Source organism: Ambystoma mexicanum, chromosome 12 (assembly GCF_040938575.1).
Source record: "Ambystoma mexicanum isolate Mex_15411 chromosome 12, UKY_AmexF1_1, whole genome shotgun sequence".
Classification (NCBI taxonomy): Eukaryota; Metazoa; Chordata; class Amphibia; order Caudata; family Ambystomatidae; genus Ambystoma; species Ambystoma mexicanum.
Genome location: NC_090936.1, coordinates 861,108,630 through 861,136,323, shown reverse-complemented (window position 1 = coordinate 861,136,323; position 27,694 = coordinate 861,108,630). Strand labels below are relative to the sequence as shown.

General features: G+C 45.4%; 1 protein-coding gene across 2 annotated transcripts in view; it reads left to right on the top strand.

Annotated features, from left to right (window-relative positions):
• The window catches only part of KITLG (KIT ligand), a 211,160-nt gene that overhangs the window by 137,994 nt on the left and 45,472 nt on the right, over positions 1–27,694 (top strand). For both annotated transcript variants that reach the window (XM_069629336.1, XM_069629337.1), the window contains 2 exons: positions 10–72; positions 1,167–1,334. In XM_069629336.1, the coding sequence (XP_069485437.1) occupies positions 10–72; positions 1,167–1,334 (231 nt within the window). The remainder of the gene's footprint in view (positions 1–9; positions 73–1,166; positions 1,335–27,694) is intronic.

The following is a 27,694-nucleotide window of genomic DNA, read 5'->3' as shown; positions in this document are numbered from 1 at the left end:
TTCTTCCAGGTTGGAAACCTCCCAAGTGACTACAGTATATCCTTGGAATATGTCCCAGATATGCCATCTTTGGTACGTACAGTTTTTCTTCAGACGTCTCTGGTAATAGTGTGATATTTTTCGCCTCCTGTCTGATCAGGCTGGGAGGCCTAGTCACTCGGGTATGTTGAAGGTTGACCCCACATATTCTCTTGTTGAAGATGTTCACCTTCGGCATACTTTATTCTACATTTGAAGCTGTTTGAGTGGGAGGTAGGGGTCGGAGGTTTTGCTTCTGGGCAAAATCATTATTCCTGTGCGTCTCTAAAGCAAAAAAGCCATGTTGTAGGAATTGTACCATTTATTTTGTTTGATTTAATTGGACCACTGCCAAGGGGTGTGCCAAACCAGCAATTTAAAAAAAGTTATGTTTATGTCAAATGCTGTTCACAAGTTGTCTGTGATGGTTGGTTTAGATGCAGGAGTCGGAGTACATTTTCAATTGCACAGTTGGGAGCAGGGCTGCTGGTTAGAGGGGTGAGGTATATGACCGTTTGATTAGTGAGACTGGTTGGAAAACGAACTCTGGGATACGGGGAAGACTTCTGCTGTGTGATGCAACCCCTTAATGTGGTCTAGCGAGAATCCCTCACTATGGCCTTCCTCTTCAAGCGTATGCTGCCACAAAGCAGAACCACTCCAACTAGTCCCTGAAAGGAAGTTCCACTGAAGTGAAACAATGTGGGTAGTGTCGTTGAAATCTTCGGCTACTTCCCCGCCCCACACCCCACCTTTAGAGTAAACCCAGAGAAGAGTGTCGACCAACCTGTGGAGGATTGTGCTATTCAGAGTGCAACACACAACCACCCCGTGCTAACTCCAATCATCGTTTTAGCATGTGTGGACTAGGGCGCACCAGTCACTCAAAGGTCCTACTGGTCTTCAAATATATGCCCTGTACATTGCTTTTCTTTATCCAACTACATTCCTGGTCAAACGGTGACAAAGCAAACCATGTTGGACACAGTTTATTGCACACAAGGAGGCGTTGTATGAAGGTTTGATAGAGCCCTGTTTACGGGTGTAGTGATGCATTTGTCCAAAGTTGTTGTAGGTTATTGGTGGAAGGTGAGGTTTACCCTGGCGCATTGTGATGAATAATGTTGCATTTTTCTTCTTTATCGCAGCCAAAGCAGTGCTGGGTGTATTTGATGGTTCACAAAGTGTCTAACAGCCTGGAAAGTTTAATCCACAAATTTGCAAACACGTCACAAAACTATTCAATCATGAGTAATCTCACAGCGATACTCCACGGGATCCGAAATTGTCTTGCTTCCCAGCTGATTGATAATGAGGTAATGTGGTAAACAAATATGCAGTCGTGTTAATTGTTCACCAACAATGTCACAAAGCTGGTGAAAGCATCACATCTGTAATGCACTGTTGTGTATACTGGTCATGTGCTTTTATCACCTGCACAATGCCCTCAAATTGTCTCGTCCTAGAGTGGGAGCACATGTGTTCTTGCATGCTGATATGCACACGTTTACAATCTCCGAAAGTGAATGTACCCCCTTTCTGCTGTGATTTTTGTGGTGTACATTGGGTGCATGTTAAGTACATGGCTACGTGTTTATGTTCTGGCCTCGTTATGCTGCATCTTTTCAATGTAGTTCCAAGTGTTCTAAAAGCAGAGCTCAAGTAGAGGGTACACGCCGTCGGATGGAGTCACCACCCTCCAAGTTTGTTCAGAGGGCACCTTGATCTTCTATTTTGGGTATGCCACATTCCATCTGTATACCCCTTTTTATTTTATTTTTTATTTTTTTACGATTTGACCCCTGTTATGGGCCATTAAATGGCAACTGCAGTCTTTGACAGACTTCAGTTTTCATTGAATTTTCAACTCCTACTTGAGGCAATTTGATCTCAAAGCCCATGGTTCGAAAATAGAAGATGCAGCTTACTCGCTTAATCTTGAATCCCTTCCCTTGCTAAGGATTTTCCTTTTGTTATGTACACTCCAAACGCAGCAGGTTTATAGCCGCATTATATGTCCATGCATATCCGGTTTCCGGTATCTGGTGGGATGGTGGTTAACCATATGTGGGTGGTGGCAGTACAGTAGTATGGTGGCACATTTAGAACAAAGTTCAGCCCGACACCCCAGTGCTTTTCTGTTTCCTTCTTGAGAATGGCTTTTTGCCAGCAATGACCATCACAGATGGTCCTAAATCCAGATGTTTGGTTAATTCTGCAGTGCTTTCCAAGTGAAGCAGTAAATCCCTACCGCCTCATGTTTGAGGTGTAACATGGCGCTCAACCTAATTTACGGGTAAAGATGACCCTGCACCAATGCACTACGATCTGTGCCATTTTATATGCAATTTCAGTGCTGAACTGGGGAGAGATCTCAGTCCTTTCAGCCTCTTCAGCTCAATCCGAGGAATTATACCTGCATCGTCACCCTCGGTGGAAATTCATGCAGGTGGAGAGGCGCGAATCTTATGTTCGCCCTCCGCATCCCGCCCGCCTCTTAAAAACCTGACCAAATCCATAGGGATATATGTGAATTCCATCCACCATGCATGTACATGGTATCCAGATTTTCGACTCTTTGTAGTAGGGGTGTAGTTTAGGCACCGAAACTCAGGACCACTGGGATTTGTGTGGGTGAATTGCACAAGACAACCGAAATTGCAACAAGAGCAGAAAATATTGGTAGTCTTCAAAAGCAAGCCAGGAAACAGTGCCATCTCCCAGATTTTTTTTCATATTTTTTGCTGCAACGTTCGATTTTAAAAAGGGCAAAGATAAAACATTTGAAAATGCTTTCACTTTCTTATAGAGAAATAGTTTACTTTTACATAACTTGTAAAGCATGCTTCTATTGAACCCCCTCCATTATGGCCAAGTTTAGAATTTAAATGTCTATGAAAATAACCTTATTGAAATACTATAAAAAGCAATTTTACTTTACTGAGTTTTTGTCCATGTACTTTACTCACTAAAGTCACATATTAGAAAGAGAGAGAGATAGCAATGTTGATTTAAAAATGAACTCTATTTCAATATGTATGAATATTTCAGGAAACCAGAGTGCTGTATGGATTAATGCATAGCCTTTTTTTTCCTTCAGTTTTTGACATTCGCATGGTGTACATTTAATTACATTCCAATAGCCTTAAGGCACTATTTGTGTTTGTATTTTATTATTTATATAGCGCTTTACAGCAGAACAACCAAAATACATTAACCATGGAACAGAGAAGCAATAAAATAAACATGATTCAAACCAGAAAAACAGCACGTAAAAAATGTGCATTTGGGAAGGAAGAGGAGAGGTATGAGAACGAAGAAAGGGAAAGGGGAGAGGGAGTAGAGGGGAGGGTGGAAGTCAAGGGGGGAGAGAGGAAGAGGTAATGGAACAGGAAGGTGGAGGGGAAAGGAGAGGAGGAAGGGGAGAAGAGTCATGGAGGGGGTGCAGAAGGATTGTTTTTAAGGAGGAACGGAAGGAGGAACAGGTGGAGATGGAGCTGATAGAGAAAGGGAGCGACTTCCAATGTAAGTGGGCAAGGAGTTGGAAAGAGTGGAAACGAGAGGAGGCACAGGGAGGGGGGAACAGAGTAAAAAGTGATCAGCGGAGCGTAGAGTGCGAGAGGGGGCATAGAAAGAGAGGAGAGGTAAGGAGGGGCAAGGTCATGAAGAGATTTAAAAACGAGACAAAGGAAGTGGTATTTAACTTGGCAGTGGAAGGGAAGCCAACCTAGGTTGGCAAGTGAATTGGAGATGGAGTCGTAGGGAGAGAGAAGACAGCGAGTGTGGACGGCGGAGTGGTAAAGGGATTTAAGAGGGGCTAGATTGGAGGAGGGGAGACCGGAAAAGATAGACTAACAGTAGAAGAGGCGAGAAAAGATGAGGGAAGAGATTAAGAGTTTAGTAGCATGGAAAGTGAGAGAAGAACAGACTTTACGGATATTAAAGGGATGAAAGCGACAAGAGCAAGTAGTGAGGGAAATGTGGTAAGGAGGGGGGAGGGAGGAGGGAGGAGGAAGTGTGTTGGAAGGGAAGAAAAGGACTTCAGTTTTGTCCGTATTGAGAGAGAAAATGCCATGACATCCAGTTTTTAATGTCCGAGAGACAGGAGGAGAGTTTAAGATGGTCTGGGGTGAAGGAAGAGAAGGAAAGGAACAGTTGAGTGTCATCAGCATAGAAATGATGAGAGACTCCAAAAGAGGAGATGAGAAGAGCGAGAAGATCAGTATAGAGGGAGAATAAGAAGGGTCCCAGGACAGAACCTTGGGGAACACCATAGTTTAGAGGGAAGGGGGAGGAGGTAAGACCACCCCAAGAAACGACAAATGAGCGGTTGGAGAGGTAAGAGGAGAGCCAGTTGAGAACTGAGTCTTTGAAGCCAAAGGAGGCAAGAGTGTTGAGAAAGTAGGGGGTGATCGACAGTGTCAAAAGCAGCAGAGAGGTCGGGGAGGACAAGTATTGAGGATTGCTTAGCATAGCGAGCGGTGAGGAGCGAGTTCAGGACATAGGTGAGGGCAGATTTAGTGGAGTGTTTGGGACGGAAGCTAGATTGAGAGGGGGGAAGGAGAGAGAGGTTAGAGATAAAGCCTTATGGAGGCATGGGGGTGGGTAAGAGGGAGGAGTTTGCGTACGGTGTCCTTGGAGTCCGAATTCAAAGGTTCTGTTAATCCAGGAACTGCGCATGAAGGGTGTAGTTACTAAAGGACAACGTTTATTGCTAATGTCAAGACGATTTCTGAAGCAGAGCTCTCTGGTTTCAGACTAGTACTGGCCACAGCGGGCCCTTTGAAAGTAAGCTCCGTCACACTTTTCCCTGCCAACATTTTAAAAGCCTTAACTGCTCCTCGAAGTTTGGTAGAGAACAGATAAGCGGCCAGATTACTACTGCTCTTCTTAATTTAACTGAATATCTGTTCTTGCTTTCATGAATCCACTAAATACTGGTACGCCGTGGGGTTGCAGATCCACCTTTTGCGCTCCACAAAAAATGTGTATTATGCCAGCAGTTGGTGTCTCGTAGAGTGGTGTATCCTGAGATGAGCAACACTCAGCCGAAGTATCTGATACATATGCCCACTAGAGGGGGCGGGGGGGGAACTGTAAAACCTGGATGGTTCTTTTAGGATCCATTGTAAATGTGTGCCAAATGACCACTTGCTGCTAGATTATATATTGATTATAGGATCTTTTGCATGTACAAAATGTCCTTCAAAGAGGCGTCTTGACTATCCCCATTTGCAAGTTGTGTTGATGACGGAACTGAATGGCAGTAACAGCGCCTCCGCTGCTGCCTCGTATAATATGCTTAGTTGGATGAAATTGTACGGTGGAAGTGATGGCACAATGGCACTCGTTAGTACAGAATAAGACTATTGTGACTGTATGGCTAACGTACAAGGACGAACTGTGAAGTCCAATACAACTGCTCTATTTAGACTTTCATTGCGTCCGCGTCCCCTTGATGAATTTTGGGAATGACGGGAGCTGTGAAGTAGTTTACATAGTGCTAAGCCCTGGACCGACTAGGTGGATCTGGCTTGAGCCTGGTTGTGATTTTGCTTGTCAATCTGGTTCAGATTGGCAAGAACTGATCATGTAAAACTTTTGCACAAAGGTGTGCCAGTTTTCATTGCAATATTTACTGGTTTCAATCATCCCAGTTGACCCATTATAATAATTATCCCTTCAAAGTATTTTAAAACTGTAGCAGAAGGTGGTTTGGAGTGAAATTACAGATGCACTCCACGTGTGTAAAATGAGTCTATGGGGTTGTTTAGCACATGGCTTATGTATTGTTCAGGACAGCAGGTCATCTGTGTGCTGCAATCCCAGAGACTTGTGGGAAAACACTGTTTGCAACACTCGGGCCCCCAAGTGAGGATGGCCTCCCTAAACTAAGGGTTGCATGCCTCTTATCTATGATTGACCCTATTTTAGTAATTACAACATCAGTATCTCGCACTGCACCGTTTGCTCGGGGGTGAGGGTGCATGAACTCTGAGGTATCGCCCAATGAGATAAAGGTCCATGCACATTTTTTTAAAGATCTCGTTACTAGGATAACTGGATAATACTGCAGAATGGTGCAGCTGGACAGTCGGCAGCGGGAAGGCTCCGATTTAATCTGGTTTTCTTCTGCATACCTAACAAGTACAAACAGTACAACCTAAGAACGTACATGACCAAAACTAAATGTTGCTCCTTTTATCTGCCTGAGATGGTGAGTTCACCTTGCAGGTTTCTGAGCCTGTGACTCGATTCAGAGGGATTGAGTTATCCTACCGCCTTGATTGCCCCATGATCTAAACTTTCAGCGTTGCCAATTTATGCCCATCTTAATCCCTGAGAGGGCAGTTTTAGTCCTCCCAGAGTAGGAAGTGGCCTTCGAGCAACCCGCTGCATGCAGCACTTGAGCTTGTGGGCAGGGTGGAATGTCCCGGTTTCACTTTGCATGCCTGAAAGGTGATGAAGAGACCAGTTGAGCGTTGCAGTGGACTAGAACAACATTTCACAAATACCTGTCAAGAAATGTAAAGGGGAACAATGACTCCTCCACAGAGGCATGCAGCGGGCGTCCCCCACTGAGAATTGGATAGCTCCAAGCCAAACGTTAATGGCTGCCTCCTGTCGGCCACATGCCCCCTGTCATGTTAAGCGGCTGAGGCGAAGATTAGTTAATCCAGTGGCGGCAACACACACGTCCCTGACCTCCCTGGAATTAAAGTACAAAGCACATTCAATCGGGCGTGCACACTGCTGCTGTCTCAGTTTTCCCAATCTTGCCCCAGCCGTTCGCTCTTTCAGCAATCTCGACCACTGTCACTTAGTTATTTTCCCAATGTAAAGCTTCAAATTGGGGGGGGGGGTTAGGGGGTGCCATCAAATGTTAATCCCTGAATGGAACACATCTATAATCCCGCCCTTGTGAAAGGGGTCTCTCAGCCTGTGCGCGTGTCTCTTCATTCTATCCAGAGCGCCTTTAATGCTTTGCGCCACTGTTCTTTTGGCGGGACTCGCTTTCTCTGTGGAATAGGCAGGGAGAGCCTTTGCAACTCTCAGGTTTTCTAGATAACTTCACGCTTTAACACATCCTTTCACTCCTTTATAATTTTCGTGCTATGTCATTTGATCTTTCACCCTTTCTCTCACTCAAGCTTGCATGTTATTTTTTTCTCTGCTTTTTTTAATTTGATTTTCTAGTTTGCAGGCACGCACTCATGCACTGTAGATCAAGCTTCACTCCAAGGCGTGCTTGGGCTCTCCTAAAACTGTTTCTTTTACCCTCTTGCATCCACTCTCCCCTTTGTAGCTTTTTCTTCCTGTCGCTTCCCCTCCGATTCTTGACAGTCTTTGTCCCTGGCATCTTCCGTCTCCGATTTGTCTTGATCAATAAACAAAAGGCTAGTATGCATGCCCAGTGTGAGCTAGATTTCTAGACCCATATGGGACACCTTAATAACTGTGCAGCTGGGGTAGGCTGACCAGATTTCTAAAACGAAAAACCGGCACGACCAACAACATAAAAGAGGGACTACCCCATTGCAGCCCAACAATTACCACCCCTCCCCCAACACGCCCCCACAACCACCACCCAATCATATTTCCAGCTCTTTTCTATAAACTGTATATGATCTCATTTGTGCCGTTTTGTCTGTGAACCTTGCCATGTTAATTCAAACAAGTGTTTGCTCTAATTGATATTACATGGCTTGCTGTGCACTAGTTTCCAAGCCAGTCTCTGTGGCACAGTCAGTAAGCGTTGTGATTTGTACCTGAAAGGTTGGGGGTTCGAGCCAATCGTCCAACATCAAAATTCTGAAAGTGTTGTGACAAAAAAATTATAATTTTAATGACCAGAGCCACCCATCCCTGCAAACCCCGGATGGAATTTCTAAAATGAAAACTCCCGGGACCCCGGGACAGAGGGTGATTTCCCCGGACTGTCCCAGGAAAACCGGGACGTCTGGTCACCGTAAGCAGGGGGTTCGAAGTATGGCTGAATGAACTCTACCGCAGCAAAACCCGAATCACCTACATTTTGGGTGATGGTCAAGGACTACCCCCAAAGGAACCTTTTGGAAAGTTCATCACAAGTATTGTGGAATTTATCGTAGGAATATTAATATACATGTGTGTGTATGTGTGTGTGTATGTGTATATATATATATATATATATATATATATATATATATATATATATATATATATATATTACATGAACAAATGCGTGGCTCTCGTGAACCAAGCTTTTGAAAGGTTTGGCCATGCCATGCTGGGTTAAAAACAATATTCTTCTAATGTGACGCCAAGAATTGAAATTAGTGAATGTGGGCTGCCTTGGTTGATGCTTTTTTTGTTGTTCGTTTGTCCATGATCCCCCTTCCCCCTTACATATCTGCTTGTACCTCTGCACCAGTCTACCTTCCCGCATAACTTTCCATGTCCCCTGTTGTGTTTTGCTCCAATTCTTCCCCTCTCTCCATTTTGTAGCTGAATTCAAGTCACCGTGCGCTTAGCCTCACACTCTCGGCTTCACTCCGAACCTGGTCTCATTCCCTTGCCATTCTCTTCCACCTTTGACTCTCTAAACGTACCACTTTCCTGAGCACAGCACACTTGTACCAACTGCCTATTGATTTATTTTTTAGACCTGGGAGCGGAGCTGGGTATGGTTTGCTGGCAAACCTTCTGTCTGTATCGCACATTTTAGTCCCAGAACATCTGAGCAAGGAGCACTGGTGAGAGACCTGCTCTTGTGATGGGTCATGCGTACATATGTGGTGCAGCATCAGCAAGCCTTTTGCTTAGCACTGGGGGGCATATAATAGAAAGTTGGATGGGATTCCGCAAGGAGGAGAGTAATGGATGTAGTTGGTACTGCTTCCCACCGTGAAGGCTAGAGGAGATTTGTCTTGGATCTCAAAGTGGGAGACGTTTATAGGTTTATAGTTACTTTTTTTTAATGCAAAAATGTCGAAAGTCATTTTTTCGAAAAAATGTCGGAAAAAAATTTTGCATTTTTTTTTTAATACATTTTTTATTCGAAATGGGGGGGTTCCTCCCCCCCAACCCCCCTTTTTTTAAAACATTTTTTTTTACCCATTTTTATTTTACTCCCGGACCCCAAAATAAATATATAATTAAAAAAAACGAATTTGACATTTTTTTTTCGACATTTTTTCAAAAAAATGACTGACCACCACGTTTATCAGCTTACTTCTTGCTAGACTTTCGCAATTTTCCCTCGGTTCCCAGAAATGCTGGTACTCCATATTTCCAAACATGGAAAGTGCTAGCTGGGAGCTAGATATTAGTCCTGTTGGACGCTGGTTCATTTCTGGTCACTACACCTTTCTTAGCAAAATGTGGAAATGGTTCTATTAACATCAATTTTACTTATTGTTTTCAATTTGTTTTTATTTTTTTGATGGTGCCTGATTTTCCTAATGGGAAATCGGGCAGCCCTCTCCTTTCTCAACCATCAACTGTTTTTTGCCTTCGTTGCCCGGCCAGCCTGATCCTCTATTGTTCCTAAACTCTTTCTAACTCGGAGATAGTCCGCGATTTTTATAGGAGTGTGTCCCGCTTCACAACAGTTTACATGTTTTACCCAACCATCGCCCACTTGCACCCTCCCACCCCTACCTCAGTAGTATTTTTCAGGGTGCAAACCACAGCTGAAAAGAAACTGAAATTAAATATAAAGGTTCAAATTCTAAAATGCGTTCATGCATAAACAAAACATTTTTGCTTGCCGTTGATTTGATGTGGCATACTGGAAGAGCTATGGTTCATGTGTAGAGAAGGTGCTAAAACGCAACTCAACACGTGTGTCCTTTGATTCTCACAAATACTCCACTGGTCATTCTCTCTTGCTTGACTATTAGGAAGGGCTAGTATGTTTCAACACACCTTCTGATTCATGCCATGAGTTTTCCATTGAACAGAGGACTGGCTCGGTTATGACCAGCCGGGAACTGCCAGCTATGCCGGGCTGTGCATTTAAGGGGGTGAATGTGCCTATTCTGTGAGCTACTGAGTGGGAGGCATAACTAGGCTAGAACATGTGGCGTCATGTAGCGATTCTTCCAAAACTCTATGCAAATTGTGCCTTATCTCGTGCAGTAGGTTTACCCTGTCTCTGCATTCCTTCCATTTGGCAGTCCATGCACCGAGATTGAGGCCGACTTTTGTAGTCACCTTTGAACTCCGAAATATGAGGAATTTCTTTTTTGCGTACATACCCCCGCAGCTGTAAACTCTAATGAAATGGATGTCCTCAGCGTCTTTCGCTGGAAAAAGTAGTTGGGCTGAATGTTTTATTGAGTACAATAAAAAAAAAACTAGCCTCAACACTGATCTTAACAAGGTGCGGCAGCATGCTCTGATTAGCCTTTGCGCAATCTTTTTAAAAGCAAAATTGTACCACTCCTTTATGAATTGCGCAATAGGCAGTATTTAAAATGCCATGGTACTCAGCCGTGTATTATGCCACGCTCCAACGGCCAGTCAGTTGTGGATGTGTCCTCTAGGGTAACATTTCCTGGAGCATGAGGCCTGTAAACTCAGGCTCTTTTGATCTACCACTCCCATGATCCCTCACCGGCTAAGACGGAAGGAAATTGTAGTCCAACACGTGTTGCAGACCACTGCACTAGTTCTAAGGCAAAAATGATGAAGCGAGGGGCCCGTAAAACTTTAAATAGCCTGCACCTGCTGATGGCCTTTATGTAGTGAGGTGACCATGTTTGGTTGCATTGATGGGAGAACCGTGCCATTCCCTCTTTTACTTGTTAATTCCTGCATACCAAATCGTCTGTGAGATAGCTGGGCACCCTCCGACACCTTAATAGTGTTATCAGTTTGTCCTTTTTTTTTTTTTGTGAAGGTCAAAGTAAAACCACAATTGGGCTTTCAGTCACTGTCCTTTGAATTCTTCTGTTTACCATGCCTTGTGTTCAAAATGGATCCAACCATTTTTATCGCACATTTGCGGAGTGTGCCAAACCCTGAGGCATCAGGACGCTGATTCCCTGGAGTTCTTCCTACTCCCGTTGGGCAACCCAGTAGCTAAATCAGTGGTCTTCAAACTTTTTTGGCCAGGGCCCCCCTGAGCAAAATTTGGGCAGGTCGGGACCCCCCAGAAATGCCAAATGGACAGTATATATTGCGCGCCGTCACCTGCTCCCATCAAAGTCGCTGGGCTCCCTCATCCCACTCCTACCCAGTCGCTGGTCTCTCCCCACCCCATCACACACCCAGGGCTCTCCCCACTCTGCTCCCATCACTATTCCATGGTTCCCGCCCATTGTGCTCCCACCATAGTCCCTCGGTTCCCCCATCCCGTTCCCAACACAGTCTGAGGGCCAGTGGCGGCTGGTGAATCTTTTTTAAGTGGAGGGGCATTAAGGGGAGGTTCGGGGGGGGTTTCCCCCTGTGAATTTTTTTTTAAATAATAGGTTAAAATGTTGCATTGTAGAGCATACTTTTACCAAAAAATGGGTAAATAGCCAAACAGTTTACAATTGTTGCTGGGAGTCCAGGGGGCAGGCATTGATATTTTATTTCTATCGCGCTCGTACACAAGTGTTTCAGAGCGTGACAAGGCAAGGGAGGGGAACAGAGGAGAATAAAACAGCGATCTTACTAGGCCCAGTGACATTGAGAACGCGCAAGTGTGAGGGGAAAAGTGCATGGAAGGGGGGAGAAGTGGAAAGTGCGAAGCAGAGGAGAAACAGATAAATAACAATAAATAAATAAATAATAAAGGCAACAAACAGTGGTAGTGCAGCCAGCAATTTGCAAGTGCTACGTTTAAGGCAGCAGACAGGGTAGGTCTGATAAGTGCAGGAAGAAAGATGGTTCTCCTCAAGTTTTAGAGTGGCAGGGCGCTGTTCCAGAGGGAGGCCCCAGCCGAAGACGGAGATCTACCCTGTGGGATGTATTTACCCATGCATCCTAGCCCTACCTCAAAACTGTGCAGTACTGACATGAAAACATCATGATGGCCAGAGCTTCCCAGAAAATGCACAGGGAAATGCAGGAAGAATAGGCTGCCACCCATTTTTGCCGATGTTATGGGCACAGAAGGACGCTGCCTAAAACCACCATTGGACTACCCGCACAGTAGTCTGAAACCATTGGGAATGGCAATGCTGATTGCCAAATGCAACCTAGAATTGTGGGGAATTCATTTCTTAAATCCCAAAAATGGGTGCAGTACCAGTACTCACCACTATCCAAAAGCCGGCAGTTTAAAACCACCCTGTGTTTCTCTGAAGGCAAGCCAAAGTGCCTATTTCAAACATTGCAATATGTGCAAAATATTCACTGAACACCAGCAGACATTTGGTAGAATGGAGTTTTGTGTGCCTACAAAATCTGGGAAATGAAGAGCCCAGAACAATGCTTATAACAAAACTGGCTGAGCTATGGAGTCAGCAGTTTAAGTTGCACTGGATTGAAAGACACTAAAAAAAAAAAAATCTAAATGTTTAAATTGACTGAGTGACCTACTTTTGAGTGTCACATAGGTTGCAATTGTTTAAATGTCATAGTTTTGCACTTAGAATCAGCATTCTAGCTGCATGTGTAAAATTGCAAGTTAATTTAAAAAGCAACAAATAACATGACAGTAGCTGAAAGTCTGGCTTAAGGAACTTAATTCTGCCTGGCAACTACCCCATCAGGAGTGAAATTTGAGTCACCACTGTGTTCCCAGGCCAACCTTCCTTTTGCTGCCCACACTGAGGATATGCCATCTATCTGATAACTGAATTACCTGGGCTCTGCAAGAGAGTGGACAAAGCCCTCTTCACTCAGGCAAAGGTTTTTATTACCGCAGTCGTAAAATGTAGCTTCCTCTTGGCAGGAGCTGGGAGGAGCACTGCCTGTGAGAGCAAGCTGGCTTGGCAGAAACTGGAAAGACTGGTTTCTATACCATGTGACCTGGGAAACCACACCCCTTTGGAGCCAGAACATAACTTTAAAAAGATGAATAACTCATAGAGCGGACATGTGAAAATTTTATAAATGATACCATAATTCTTGTGATTTTTCTGCCCACATTTTAAGAGGTTTTTCGACCCGGTGGCATGTTCAGGGGGGTTTTAGCGGAAAAATGGATATTACTCTAACTGTATGCATGTTAAAAATCTGAAACTTCTTCAGTTAATGTCCATACTCCCTGCACACATGTATGTAAAGTTGGGTCAATGTCAGAAATTGAAAAATCAGTTAAAAAGTGAAATATCTGCCATTTCTGAATGCAAGCTCCCAGGAAGAGCAGAGTTTGAACAGGGTATACCTCCTGTAATGCATGATGGGTGCATATGATTTTAAAACAATATGTACCTCTGCAAATATGTATTTGTTTCAAATCTAGATTTGTGTGTAAATTGACAGGAGGAGTGGACTTTCTGCAGGCTGTAAAATGATAAATGGAAGTTTGACCAATTAGAAGCTGAGAGAGAGGTAGGGTCAGTGATGCTAGAACACACCCACATTCTAAACACATAAAAGCAGACACATAAGGACAGATGGAGACTTTTCCAAATCCATCTGCAGCGGGACGCTCTGCCGGAAAAATCCATACTTACCTCCATCAACCTCCAGAAAGCCAAACTAGAGACTTCAATCTATCCAGAACTAAGCGAACCAGAGAGAAAGCAGTGCTGTACTAAGAGACCAGACCAGAGAGAAAGCAGTGCTGTACTAAGAGACCAGACCAGAGAGACCCAGACCAGCAGAGAGAGTGACCAGAACCCAGTCTAAAACCCTGACCAGATCCGTGATGAGGCCCATTTAATTCAAGAATATAGTGTGAGTACCCAGCAGAACTGTGTAGAACCAATCTCTTAGTTTAAATTCATCTAATTCAATCTATTTAACCTAAGTAGAACTGCCTCCTAGCTGTCACCTGTCATTTCTAGTTGCAAGCTGCACTTGTCATTTTGAGCTTTTGAAATTTCAAATCTGAAAAACGACCTCTATTCAATCGCTCATATCTCCGCAACCGCTTGTGCTAGAGACTTGCAATAACTTTTATTTGAAAGCTTAGAATCTTAGCTTTGAATCGCACCTAGAACCGCATTCCTACCCCTTATAGTTTTACCGCAATCGCGGAACACGCATCCGCGAATTTTGCCGCGATTTGCAAATTTCTTCACATGTAAAAACTGCTGCTGCTTGCCTTCCATTTGCCAGAAATTCGTTTAACCTGCTAACTATCCCTGCCTCATTGCTAGTGTGAGCCTGGACTAATATTAACTAGATACCACTCACCCTGAACCTCTGAAAGGGAATTAAAAGCGTTTCCAGCATATTTCTCATTCATTGCCAGCACATATCAAAGCAATTTGGGCCTGTGATTTCAAAACTCCTATCTGTTTTCTGTTGTCTAAGCTTGCTGGATTGAACTGATTACATTGATTGCATTTCTGAGAGCTGTGTGCTTTCCTCCCATTTCCTTGCATTGCATAAAGAGGGGGGGAGTGAATAGCCAGAGAAAAGTGATTACATTGTTTGGTTGAAATCATATTGAGTATTTTCTGTACTGCATTCATTGAATATTGCATCCACCTGAGCTTACATAAAGCATCCTCTACCACATTATACTTTTGTTCCTATTTACCAGTGTGCTACCTTATCCATTTCATGTCAACTCATTAGTGATTATAAGAAGTGTGCTAGTGCCAGATTCTCCGTTGTTGATCTTTATCATATCAGATTAAGTGTGCTATTCAATTATTAATTTATTATAAAGCGTGATATAATATATATTGTTTAAATTATCAAATAAACCTTTTAAACTTGCAAAACAGAACTACTTCTTGGCTCAGTGGGGTCAGGGGGATTCCAAGAGAGGGGTGTTATACAGGGGTAGTCATCCAGAACGCATGAACTGGACCTAAAGATATATCAATAAGGGTTTTCATTCAGTATTATAGACTAGGCGCTGACTTAGCTGTAGTGTTGAATTGAATCCCCTTACAAATTGGGGGCTCGTCCGGGATTGGGTTAGAATACCACTTGTGCAGCTTAATACAGTGTGCTAACTGACGGGATACATACATCCGGTCGGATCACCACGCTGCATTACGCTGTGAAGCATTCCTCAAAAGGGACACTCCAAGAAAAGTTCTGTTCTGCAAAAATAAAATACAAACTTCTGTAAGTCAGGACAGAGACCAATCTCTAGAATGACGACCTTAGTAGACATGAAAATAGCCAGAGAGCACCTCTTGCATAAGCTATTTGTGAGAGGTGAATGGACCGAACAGGGCCAGGATGTGTGGTTGCAGGCCATCACACAACAGGTCACTGAAACAGGGTCAGATATATATAGAGATCAGGGTCCCTTACATGTGGCCCTGAGTGAACTATATATGGCTCCTAAAGCCAAAGAGGAACACAATAAGATTGCCAGGATAGCAGCATACCTGTACCTATATATGGGAGACATGCAGGGTAGATGTGCTGAAAGCCAAAATCTGGCAAATAGGCAACAGATGGCATTACAGAAGGCCCAATCTGATCTGGACTCTTCTGAGCAGAGGCTGCAGAGGAGCCAGGAGGCAGAAAATGATAGTAGGCAATATATCATTAAAATAAAAGAGGATATGGGCATCCTACAACAGGAAAAGACAGACCAGGATACCCGATTTCTGGCCCTGCAGAAGGAGCACCAAGACAGTTTGGACTCCTTACTGCAGAACCAGAAAAAGCTGGAGCAACAGATCAATTTCAACAGGGCATGCACAGAGCAGGTAGCCACCCTGCAAATCCAACTAGACAGAGAGAAAGAGGAGAGCAACAAACTAATTTTGAAAGACCTAGATTCCCAGGCAGAGTTTGATCAGGAGCGCCAGAAAGCCGGCGCCTTCCAAAGGCAAAGGGACGACCTGGCGGCGCAGATGCAGGCTCTTAGTCAGGAAAGAGACGCCATAGGCCAGGAAGTCTGCCACTTAAAAAAGGAAATTGAAGAAAATCACCTGGCCCTCCAGGGGCTGGGTGATCTCCAAAAAGAAAACCAGAACTTGGTAGAGCACACCAGAAGGGTGGAAGATGCTCTAGCAAGAAAGGAGCAGGCCAATAGGGACATTGCCCAGGAGGTAAACCTCCTGCAGCAAAGACTGGCCCAGTTCTCCAGGACCAACCAGGAAGCACAGAGGGAGAATGAGGCCCTCTGTCAACACAATGATAGGCTCCAGCAACAGGTAGCGATGCAGGAGAAACTGATAGAGTCGAGTAAGGCCTTAACAGAGGAACTGAAGGCACAAATGCAGGCTCTTGCATTGCAACAGGGAGCAGGGGCGGATAGAGATGAGGTTCGCTGGGAAATGGAAACTCCGGAGCATAACCTCAGGAGCCCTAGTACCAGAGGCCCTCATACCTCTCAGTCCCTGGACTCTGCCACCCCCATGTCCCCTGGCGCACATGAGCACAGGGCCACAGGGATGGCAGATTACTATCCAGCTAAGAGTATGGGGCTCATAGGCCAGTACCACTCAGGAATGGAGGGGTGGGCATCCGGGTATGGGCACCCAAGTACAGTACAGTTCAATGGGGAACCCCGGGAGAGTAGGCCCATTAAGGGCATCCTGAAAACCTCTGCCCAGTTAGGTCAGTGGAGGGGGTACCCATCAAATCCTGGCAGCAAGGAGGAATCTGAAGACTCCTCTGAACTGCGCAGGACACAGGAGACCAGGTCCCCACATTCTGCCAGCCATTCCCAGGCTCGCAGAATCCGGGAAAACCTGGAAGAACAGACGGGAACCTCTGGGAGCAGTGCCTCTGAGTCCGAGGAAGAATGGACAAGGGTTACCCGAACCAAAAAGGCCAATAAGGCAAAAAGGGCCTTGCTTAAGGACCCCGTAAAGCAGATTAAGGCGATCAGGAGCGTCATTACGCCTTACCATAAGAACGCTAAGTATTCTGTTTGGGAGCACTTAGAGTTGTTTGAACAAATGATGGAGACTTTTCATTTGAAGCACAGCCAAAGCTGTATTCAATATGTAAAGTGGACCTTCTCCCCGGAATACTCCAGTTTCTTTGCGGGGCTGGAGGACCAAAATCATTTAAGATGGTCCACCTATAAGGCGGCCATCCTGAAACATTTTTTTGTTCACAGAAATCCTCAAGAGGCTCGCAAGGCAGCCTACAATTTGCAATGTGGGGAGGATCAGGCCCCACAAGAATTTGTGCAGGAGTTAAAGCGTGCTTTTGCACAGACCACAAGAAGGGTGCGCACAGACAGTCGAGAATTCGTTAATACATTTTTTCATGCCTTGCCCAAATACATCATGACCCAGCTCGTGAGGGATTTTCACGAGAAAAGATCCTTAGATTGGGTCATTGAACAGGCTACCCGGATCTATGAGGTGCAGAAACCGATAGATAGCAAAAGTAATGCCCAGAAAAACCCCAAAGCCAACAGCACCCCTGCTGCTGCCAAGGTGGCAGAGGTAAAGGTCACCCCCGTTTTGGATTTGGAGATGGGGGGGCCTAAAAACCTGCCTGCACCTAATAATGCTAGGCCCAGGAGGTCCTCGGGTCAGTCACAGACGGGGAGCCAAGGAGGCAGCCCCACAAATGGGGTCCCTCGCTCTCCTGATTATGTAAGTCCCCGTTACAAGGGAAATCGACCCATCCTGGGTTATGTGTGGACTCCTCCAGCCCAAGGGGGGGGATCCAGACAAGCACCTAACCCAGGGAACTTCCCTCCAAACTTCCCACAGGAGGGCAGAAATTTACCAAACCCTGGGCAGAACTTTTTCCCCAGATATCCTCCCGACTTTCAGCCCCAAAACCATCCATCCTTCTTTCCCCAATTCCCTGAGCCCAGACCACTTAATCCGGGAGAGGGGAGGCCAAGGGTGGAGGGGTACCCAAATCTTCCCAACCCGGGGTATTACCAGAGGAGGGATAGCTACCCTTCCGGGGATCAGCCCAGGGGAGAAAACAGGGCCCCGTATCAGCCTGAGCGGGTTTCCCAGTTAGAGCGCCAGGTTCAAAACATGGCGCGGGACCTGGGTCACATACTGAGGGCTCAGCAGAACCCTCAGATGGGCGTGCCGGCACAGAACGCACCCAACTCTGGACCTGGTGCTCCAGAACAATGACGGGGGCAGCACCCCGATAACTCACCGGTTCCCAGGGAGGAGGCACAAAGGGAAGGGGGGTGTAAAGCCTTGGAGGAAGCTTCCTTCCTCACTTGTAAACAGCCCCTGGAAACCCCGGAACCGGAAACAAAATCTCTTGCCCCTGAAAGTCTGCCTCCTAAGGAGCAGAGGGGGGGTAGGAGAAACAAAAGACCCAAACAGACTCAGTTTGAGGAGGAGGTACAGATCTTCCAATTTGAGGGAGAGGGATCCTCAGAGGATCCTGGGAAAAGGATCTTCTCCTTCAGAGAGGGGGGAACTCCTCCCAAAGAAAAATGGGTCCCTAGGGATGCAAATCCAGACTGGGGAGATGTGGAGACTGAGCTACCGCCGCCCACTATCTCATCCCAGAACAAACAGCAAGAAAACCCCCTGGTTCAAACCCATCCTGGTGACTGCCTCCAAAAAGGGGGGGGCGGCCCAGAACCGGAACCAGGGGAACCCACAATGGCTCTGATCTCCAGTTGCCAACTTTTTCTTTCAGATTCCCAAGGCTCTCCACAGAATTCTGCCCAAAATTCTTCTCTCGCGATGTCCAAAACCAGAAAGTTAGCCCACCAGTTGTCCAAAAATGTACATTATCTGTGCCCCCTTGAGGAGAAGGAGGGAAGATATTATGCCCCGGTACAAGTACAGGGACAGGGTACAATCTTGGCACTGGTGGACACTGGATCTCAAGCTACCCTTCTGTCCAGAAGGGCCTTTGACGAACTGAATGCAGGAAGGGGAGAGAATTACCAAATTCCTCTCACCTCTCTTCCGGGACAACTACAGAACTTTGACGGGAAGGAAATTCCCGTTGAGGGGACTGCAGACTTGGACATTAAAATTGGGCGACACAAGCTGAAACACCCGGTCATAGTTGTGACCCCGGAGGGCACCCCTTGTTTACTAGGGAATGACCTCCTGAGAAGGTTGTCACCCCTAATAGATTGTGTAAACAAGGTCCTCTGGACCCAGACTAGCCGACCAATAAAATTGAAACAGAGTGTCAACCATGTTAGTTTAAACGGCACATGCCACATGGTTGAACAAAAATCTGACCAAGTAGAATTTCACTTCCAGAATAGCCAAATTCCAGACGTGACAGTAATAGCAGTAGGACAACAGACTGGTGATGGGGGGTCCTCTCTATTTCTGAAAATCAACCTTCCTTCCAGTTTAAGGTGGTATTCCACGCTGGAAGGAAACACTCTGAAATTCTATACCAATCCACAATCTGAAACTCCCACTCCTATAGTCCAGAAAGATGTGAAATCAGCTCAAAGCCTGGCTGATATTCAGCAAATTGAAGAGCAGTTGTCCATCCCTGTTCAGTTAAATGATGGGAAGGACTCTGTTCTCGCTCGAGTGTGTGTGAGCAACGGTAAGAGCTTCATCAGCGAAGCCATGTTTCGCCAACTCCCAAAAGATCCAGCCATTCCCACCTTCAAACTGATAGACAAATGGGAAATGGACGTGGAAGCACCTAATTCCAAACATCTCCTGCCAAGCAGGTGTATGCTCAAAATCTCCATTGGCAACAAGAGCATAGTCCACAATTGTTGGGTCGTGCGAGACATCCCTGCCGGCTTTTACTTAGGCAGTGACATTCTCAATCGCTTTGCCATTAGTTTGGACCTAATAAACTTCAAAGCTTGGTCCCGATTAGCGGATAATCCCATGGGCTTTGATGATCCAGAAAAAGCGTTTAGGTCAGCTCAATTGCTACCGTATGCAGTTGAAATTCAGGTTAAAGAGGAAGTCACCATCCCAGAAAGGACCCGACAATTCTCCCTGGAAGTGAAAGTTAAAAGGGGACAAGAGTTGAAAAACCCTGATGCTTACATACATCTAAATGCTTCTTTCCAACAGCAAGGGTTGGGGGTAAACCCAACACCATTAGTCAACATAGAACATGACACCATTCCAATAGAGGTGGATAACAGCGACTTAAAGAGTATTACTCTAGCCGCAGGCACCATTATTGGAATGGCGGTTGATGACCGACATTTTTCCATCGACTTATTAAATGAACTGTTAGGACCAATCCCCAAGGACTGCTTTGACAGTGACAGTGATGACAATACAACACCAGACAGGATTTTTACCCGGCATGGGGGGGAACTTCCTGGTGTACACTTCCTGCCCCTATGGTAAGGAAGATGTGACGTGTGACTTCAGGAGGGATGAGGTGATTTTCCAGGTACATGAGGGCTGCCTTGCCCAACTGAAGCCTCCGGTCCAAATCAGCACTCTGACCAGGGACTTCTCCACCCAGCTGGAGGAGGCCGCTGAAATAGCCAAACCAGAAGTCTTTCCAGGCTTCAGGCAGATGGTGGAAGAGAGAGTCAACCTAGCTGATGCCTGTGTGACTCTGGAACAAAAGCAAAAGTTGAAACAAGTTTTCTTGGATTTCCAAGATCTCTTTGCGGTAGACTCATATGACTGTGGTCGCACTGACATCCACACAACAACAATCCCCACGGACCCTGGCATGACTCCAGTGTTTGTGAAGCAATATCGCTTGCCTCTCGCATCAATGGAGTCCCTTACTGAAATAATTAAGAACCTTGAGTCCCGGGGAATAATCCGTCCAGTCCACAGCACCTTCAATAATCCGGTGCTGGGAATATTGAAGCCGAACGGCCAGTGGAGACTCTGCGCCGACCTCAGGGAGCTCAACAAACGGGTCCATATTTCCCGATGGCCTCTGCCCTACATTGACCAAGGGCTGGCCCAGATCCAGGGGTCACAGGTATTCACTGCAATAGACCTGACCAATGGATACTGGACTGTGCCTGTCAGTAGGGAGGACCAATACAAGCTGGCTTTTACCTTTGGGGGCCAGCAGTACACATGGACCCGGACTCCCTTCGGATACCTCAACTCCGGCAATGAATTCAACATTTTTCTACACAAAGCCATGCCTGACTTGGGTGCAAGGGGTAACCTGGCTTATGTAGATGATGTCCTCATCAAAAGTTCATCTGTGGAGGAACACATAGCGGAGATCCGTTATGTTCTGACACAGTTGAGGGCCGCCGGAGCAAAACTTTCCTTTCAGAAAGCACAGTGGTGTAGAACCCGTGTTAATTTCTTGGGGCATGAGATTACTCCTCAGGGCCTCTGTCCCCAGGAAAAGAAAGTGGAAGCACTTCAGAAACTGAAAGACCCCACAACTCTGCGGGAACTAAGGAGCCTCCTTGGACTGACTAATTACAGCAGAAAGTTCATTGAGGGCTACGCAGAGATCACCAGACCCCTGATTCATCTCCTGAAGGGGGGGGGTCAAGTGGGAATGGGGTCCAGAACAAGCCGAGGCAGTAAGACAACTCAAAAGAAGCCTCTCACAAGCGCCTTGCCTAGCTTACCCTGTCAGAAACAAGGAGTTCTTCCTGGAGACAGGGTTCTCTAATACGTGCTTGACGGCAGTATTATACCAAAAGCATGACAAGGTCAATAAAGTAATCTCCTATGCGAGCAAAACTTTATCCTCTGTGGAGGAAAAATTCAACGATTGTGAGAAGGCACTCCTGGCAACGGTGTGGGCATTGAAGAATTACCGCCCGTTTATCCAGGGGGAACACATCATAGTGGAGACTCCACACCAGCCTCTGCAATATCTCCAAAGTGACAGAATCCGGGCCGGAAATGTGAGTAATTCCCGAATTACTTCCTGGATTCTGTCAATGCAAGGCTTTCCTGTGGAGGTCAGATATGGCCAAAACAAGAAGAGTCCCCTCACGCAAGGTCTGGCTGACTTGCATGATTGTGCCAGAGAAAACTGTCTCGAGGACGAAAGTCTAAAAATCAAGGACAACACGGAGGCATACCTTAATTCCCCACACAAAGTCTTTGAAGAGGACAAGTGTGAGGGAATGCCCACTGTGTATGTGGATGGATGCTCTTACAATGTTGACACCAACGGGGAGAAAGAACTGGTGGCTGGCGTAGGGAATGCATGGGTGAATGAGTCCCCAGAACCCTCCGCTGGATACAAAATTGGTCCCCGAAGTAGTCAGGTGGCAGAATTGATGGCTGTGCATCAGGCCATCCTCACTGCTGTCCAGCATCAACTCCACGAACTGGTCATAATCACAGATTCGGATTATGTACGGAACGGGTTCGTGGAGCACCTGGTTAATTGGAAAACCAGAGGCATGTTATGTGCTAACAACAAACCCTTGAAACATGGGAAGTTGATCCAAAACATTGATGATCTGGTCACCTCGAATGAGATGACCATCTATTGGAAAAAGATCAAGGGTCATTCCAAAGTAGAGGGACCAGACAAAACTGGAAATGACTTAGCTGATCAGCTGGCCAAAACCAGAGCCATCCAAGGGGATCTAATTGAGATTGAGTCCCTGTTGGGGGAAATCCAGGTCACCGCTATCACTAGGTCCCAGACAAATGCTCACAACAACCTTTCAATTGCACAATGGAGTAAGGAGACCCCTGATGCTGATTTGATTACTGCTCAGAAGGGGGATCCAATTATTGGTAAATTTTACCAGCACCTTGAGGACCCTGAGAACTTTCCCCTGACGGATACCGATTACATTGGGAAAGAGGACCTAAGAGTGTTGATGAAATGTCCAAAAATGTTCCGGATCCAAGACGGTTTGCTGGTAAGGAAATCCAAAGCTGGCCACGATCAGTGGGTGGCTCCTACCTCATTCCGAAGCCTGATGTTAAGTCACGCCCATGATGCGGCCACCGCCGGTCATAGGGGGTTTCACACAACATTGGAAATCTTAAGAGAGGTTGCATACTGGCCACACATGGGCCAGGACCTCAACCAATATTTGAAGGGTTGTCTTGTGTGTGCACAATTTCAGCCAACATCCCTCACACACCGGGCGCCTTTACAAAAGAGGGGAATGACACTGCCATGGTCAGATTTACAAATCGACTTTGTGGGCCCTGTGATTCGCTCGGCTAAGGGGAATAAGTACATGTTGACTGTGACATGCTTGTTTACCAAGTGGGTGGAATGTCTCCCAGCCCCAAATTGCAAGGCAGAAACTGCAGCTGCCTTGATGATTAACCACATCTTTTCCCGTTTTGGTCTACCTCAAAGGATTGAGTCAGACAGAGGTAGCCACTTCACCAGTGAAGTAATGACAAAGATGTGGGAGATACTGGGGGTCAAGAGAAAGCTGCATATTGCTTATAGACCAGCTTCTTCTGGGGCAGTAGAGAGATATAACCGGACAATTGTGAGCATATTAAAGAAGTTTGTGGCAGATTCTGGGCCAAGTTGGGATATCCGATTACCTCTGGTCCTAATGGCCATCAGATCTACCCCTTCATCTGCAACCAAAATGTCACCATTTGAGTTGATGACTGGACGCAAGATGGTGCTTCCTCAGCATTTGCTCTACAGGACCCAAGAGCAGACACTGATAAATGCCTCCACTACTCATGAGTATGTAGAGAATTTAAGGAAACACCTCCAACATGCTTTTGCTTATGCTCAGCGGAATCTAGAAAGATCGGCTGATAGCATGAAGACCCATTATGACCTGAAAACTTCCAGGAAGGAATATCAGGTGGGAGACCGGGTCTATCTATACAACTTCCAGAGGAACCAGGCCAAGCAGCGCAAATTTTTGCCTACATGGAAGGGACCCTTTGAGATCGTCGATAAGATCTCCCCTGTGGCCTACAAGATCCGCATCCCCAAAGGCGGTTCGGCAGAGGGGGAAGACAAGTGGGTACACATAAACCAGTTGAAGTGTTGCCATCCCAGGCACACTCTGCAACAACTGGAGGAATCCTCTGGAATCCTAGCGGGTACTGTATCAGACTAATTCAGTTCCAATCATAAAACGTACCACATCTAGTCTCTAAAATATTGTGATTTGCATGAAACTGTCTTAGTCATACTGTTTTTCTCAAAATAAGAATGTAATGTTTTGTTATGATGAAATGCATATGCTGTCCCACCATCTCAACAGTGGTGGAAAAACGTCTATGAGTAGGTATTGCCGCTCTTCCTTTGTCGTCCTAGGAGAAAGAAGACCTTGAGACTGGCCAAGGAGGACGATCCGGAGACCGGGAGCTGAGACGCAACGGGCTCGGGGTACCGCCCAATATTCCCATCAGGACCGGCGAAGAGAACTGACCGATCAGTACCGGATGGAGGAAAAGATGCTGAACTGTGCCATCTATTGGAAGAAGATGAGGAAACATCCCAGATCTTGCGAGTCCCATTCGTGAAATAGAATGGCCATCGCAAGAGGGGGGCTTGTGGGATGTATTTACCCATGCATCCTAGCCCTACCTCAAAACTGTGCAGTACTGACATGAAAACATCATGATGGCCAGAGCTTCCCAGAAAATGCACAGGGAAATGCAGGAAGAATAGGCTGCCACCCATTTTTGCCGATGTTATGGGCACAGAAGGACGCTGCCTAAAACCACCATTGGACTACCCGCACAGTAGTCTGAAACCATTGGGAATGGCAATGCTGATTGCCAAATGCAACCTAGAATTGTGGGGAATTCATTTCTTAAATCCCAAAAATGGGTGCAGTACCAGTACTCACCACTATCCAAAAGCCGGCAGTTTAAAACCACCCTGTGTTTCTCTGAAGGCAAGCCAAAGTGCCTATTTCAAACATTGCAATATGTGCAAAATATTCACTGAACACCAGCAGACATTTGGTAGAATGGAGTTTTGTGTGCCTACAAAATCTGGGAAATGAAGAGCCCAGAACACTGCTTATAACAAAACTGGCTGAGCTATGGAGTCAGCAGTTTAAGTTGCACTGGATTGAAAGACACTAAAAAAAAAAAAAATCTAAATGTTTAAATTGACTGAGTGACCTACATTTGAGTGTCACATAGGTTGCAATTGTTTAAATGTCATAGTTTTGCACTTAGAATCAGCATTCTAGCTGCATGTGTAAAATTGCAAGTTAATTTAAAAAGCAACAAATAACATGACAGTAGCTGAAAGTCTGGCTTAAGGAACTTAATTCTGCCTGGCAACTACCCCATCAGGAGTGAAATTTGAGTCACCACTGTGTTCCCAGGCCAACCTTCCTTTTGCTGCCCACACTGAGGATATGCCATCTATCTGATAACTGAATTACCTGGGCTCTGCAAGAGAGTGGACAAAGCCCTCTTCACTCAGGCAAAGGTTTTTATTACCGCAGTCGTAAAATGTAGCTTCCTCTTGGCAGGAGCTGGGAGGAGCACTGCCTGTGAGAGCAAGCTGGCTTGGCAGAAACTGGAAAGACTGGTTTCTATACCATGTGACCTGGGAAACCACACCCCTTTGGAGCCAGAACATAACTTTAAAAAGATGAATAACTCATAGAGCGGACATGTGAACATTTTATAAATGATACCATAATTCTTGTGATTTTTCTGCCCACATTTTAAGAGGTTTTTCGACCCGGTGGCATGTTCAGGGGGGTTTTAGCGGAAAAATGGATATTACTCTAACTGTATGCATGTTAAAAATCTGAAACTTCTTCAGTTAATGTCCATACTCCCTGCACACATGTATGTAAAGTTGGGTCAATGTCAGAAATTGAAAAATCAGTTAAGTGAAATATCTGCCATTTCTGAATGCAAGCTCCCAGGAAGAGCAGAGTTTGAACAGGGTATACCTCCTGTAATGCATGATGGGTGCATATGATTTTAAAACAATATGTACCTCTGCAAATATGTATTTGTTTCAAATCTAGATTTGTGTGTAAATTGACAGGAGGAGTGGACTTTCTGCAGGCTGTAAAATGACATCCCTCTGACTCACAGTTCATTCCCCAATCAAATGATAAATGGAAGTTTGACCAATTAGAAGCTGAGAGAGAGGTAGGGTCAGTGATGCTAGAACACACCCACATTCTAAACACATAAAAGCAGACACATAAGGACAGATAGAGACTTTTCCAAATCCATCTGCAGCGGGACGCTCTGCCGGAAAAATCCATACTTACCTCCATCAACCTCCAGAAAGCCAAACTAGAGACTTCAATCTATCCAGAACTAAGCGAACCAGAGAGAAAGCAGTGCTGTACTAAGAGACCAGACCAGAGAGAAAGCAGTGCTGTACTAAGAGACCAGACCAGAGAGACCCAGACCAGCAGAGAGAGTGACCAGAACCCAGTCTAAAACCCTGACCAGATCCGTGATGAGGCCCATTTAATTCAAGAATATAGTGTGAGTACCCAGCAGAACTGTGTAGAACCAATCTCTTAGTTTAAATTCATCTAATTCAATCTATTTAACCTAAGTAGAACTGCCTCCTAGCTGTCACCTGTCATTTCTAGTTGCAAGCTGCACTTGTCATTTTGAGCTTTTGAAATTTCAAATCTGAAAAACGACCTCTATTCAATCGCTCATATCTCCGCAACCGCTTGTGCTAGAGACTTGCAATAACTTTTATTTGAAAGCTTAGAATCTTAGCTTTGAATCGCACCTAGAACCGCATTCCTACCCCTTATAGTTTTACTGCAATCGCGGAACACGCATCCGCGAATTTTGCCGCGATTTGCAAATTTCTTCACATGTAAAAACTGCTGCTGCTTGCCTTCCATTTGCCAGAAATTCGTTTAACCTGCTAACTATCCCTGCCTCATTGCTAGTGTGAGCCTGGACTAATATTAACTAGATACCACTCACCCTGAACCTCTGAAAGGGAATTAAAAGCGTTTCCAGCATATTTCTCATTCATTGCCAGCACATATCAAAGCAATTTGGGCCTGTGATTTCAAAACTCCTATCTGTTTTCTGTTGTCTAAGCTTGCTGGATTGAACTGATTACATTGATTGCATTTCTGAGAGCTGTGTGCTTTCCTCCCATTTCCTTGCATTGCATAAAGAGGGGGGGAGTGAATAGCCAGAGAAAAGTGATTACATTGTTTGGTTGAAATCATATTGAGTATTTTCTGTACTGCATTCATTGAATATTGCATCCACCTGAGCTTACATAAAGCATCCTCTACCACATTATACTTTTGTTCCTATTTACCAGTGTGCTACCTTATCCATTTCATGTCAACTCATTAGTGATTATAAGAAGTGTGCTAGTGCCAGATTCTCCGTTGTTGATCTTTATCATATCAGATTAAGTGTGCTATTCAATTATTAATTTATTATAAAGCGTGATATAATATAATATATATTGTTTAAATTATCAAATAAACCTTTTAAACTTGCAAAACAGAACTACTTCTTGGCTCAGTGGGGTCAGGGGGATTCCAAGAGAGGGGTGTTATACAGGGGTAGTCATCCAGAACGCATGAACTGGACCTAAAGATATATCAATAAGGGTTTTCATTCAGTATTATAGACTAGGCGCTGACTTAGCTGTAGTGTTGAATTGAATCCCCTTACAACCCCCAGCTCGTTTCTTTGATAAACGACTGACCCTGAGGGAGTTGGAGGTAGAGGAGTGAAGAGCTCGAGAGGGGAGGTATTTGCGGAGGAATAGCTGAAGGTATTTTGGACCGAGGCACCAGAAAGCCTTGTGGACAAGGCAGAGGGTTTTGAATGATAGATGTCCGGTAAAAAGATAC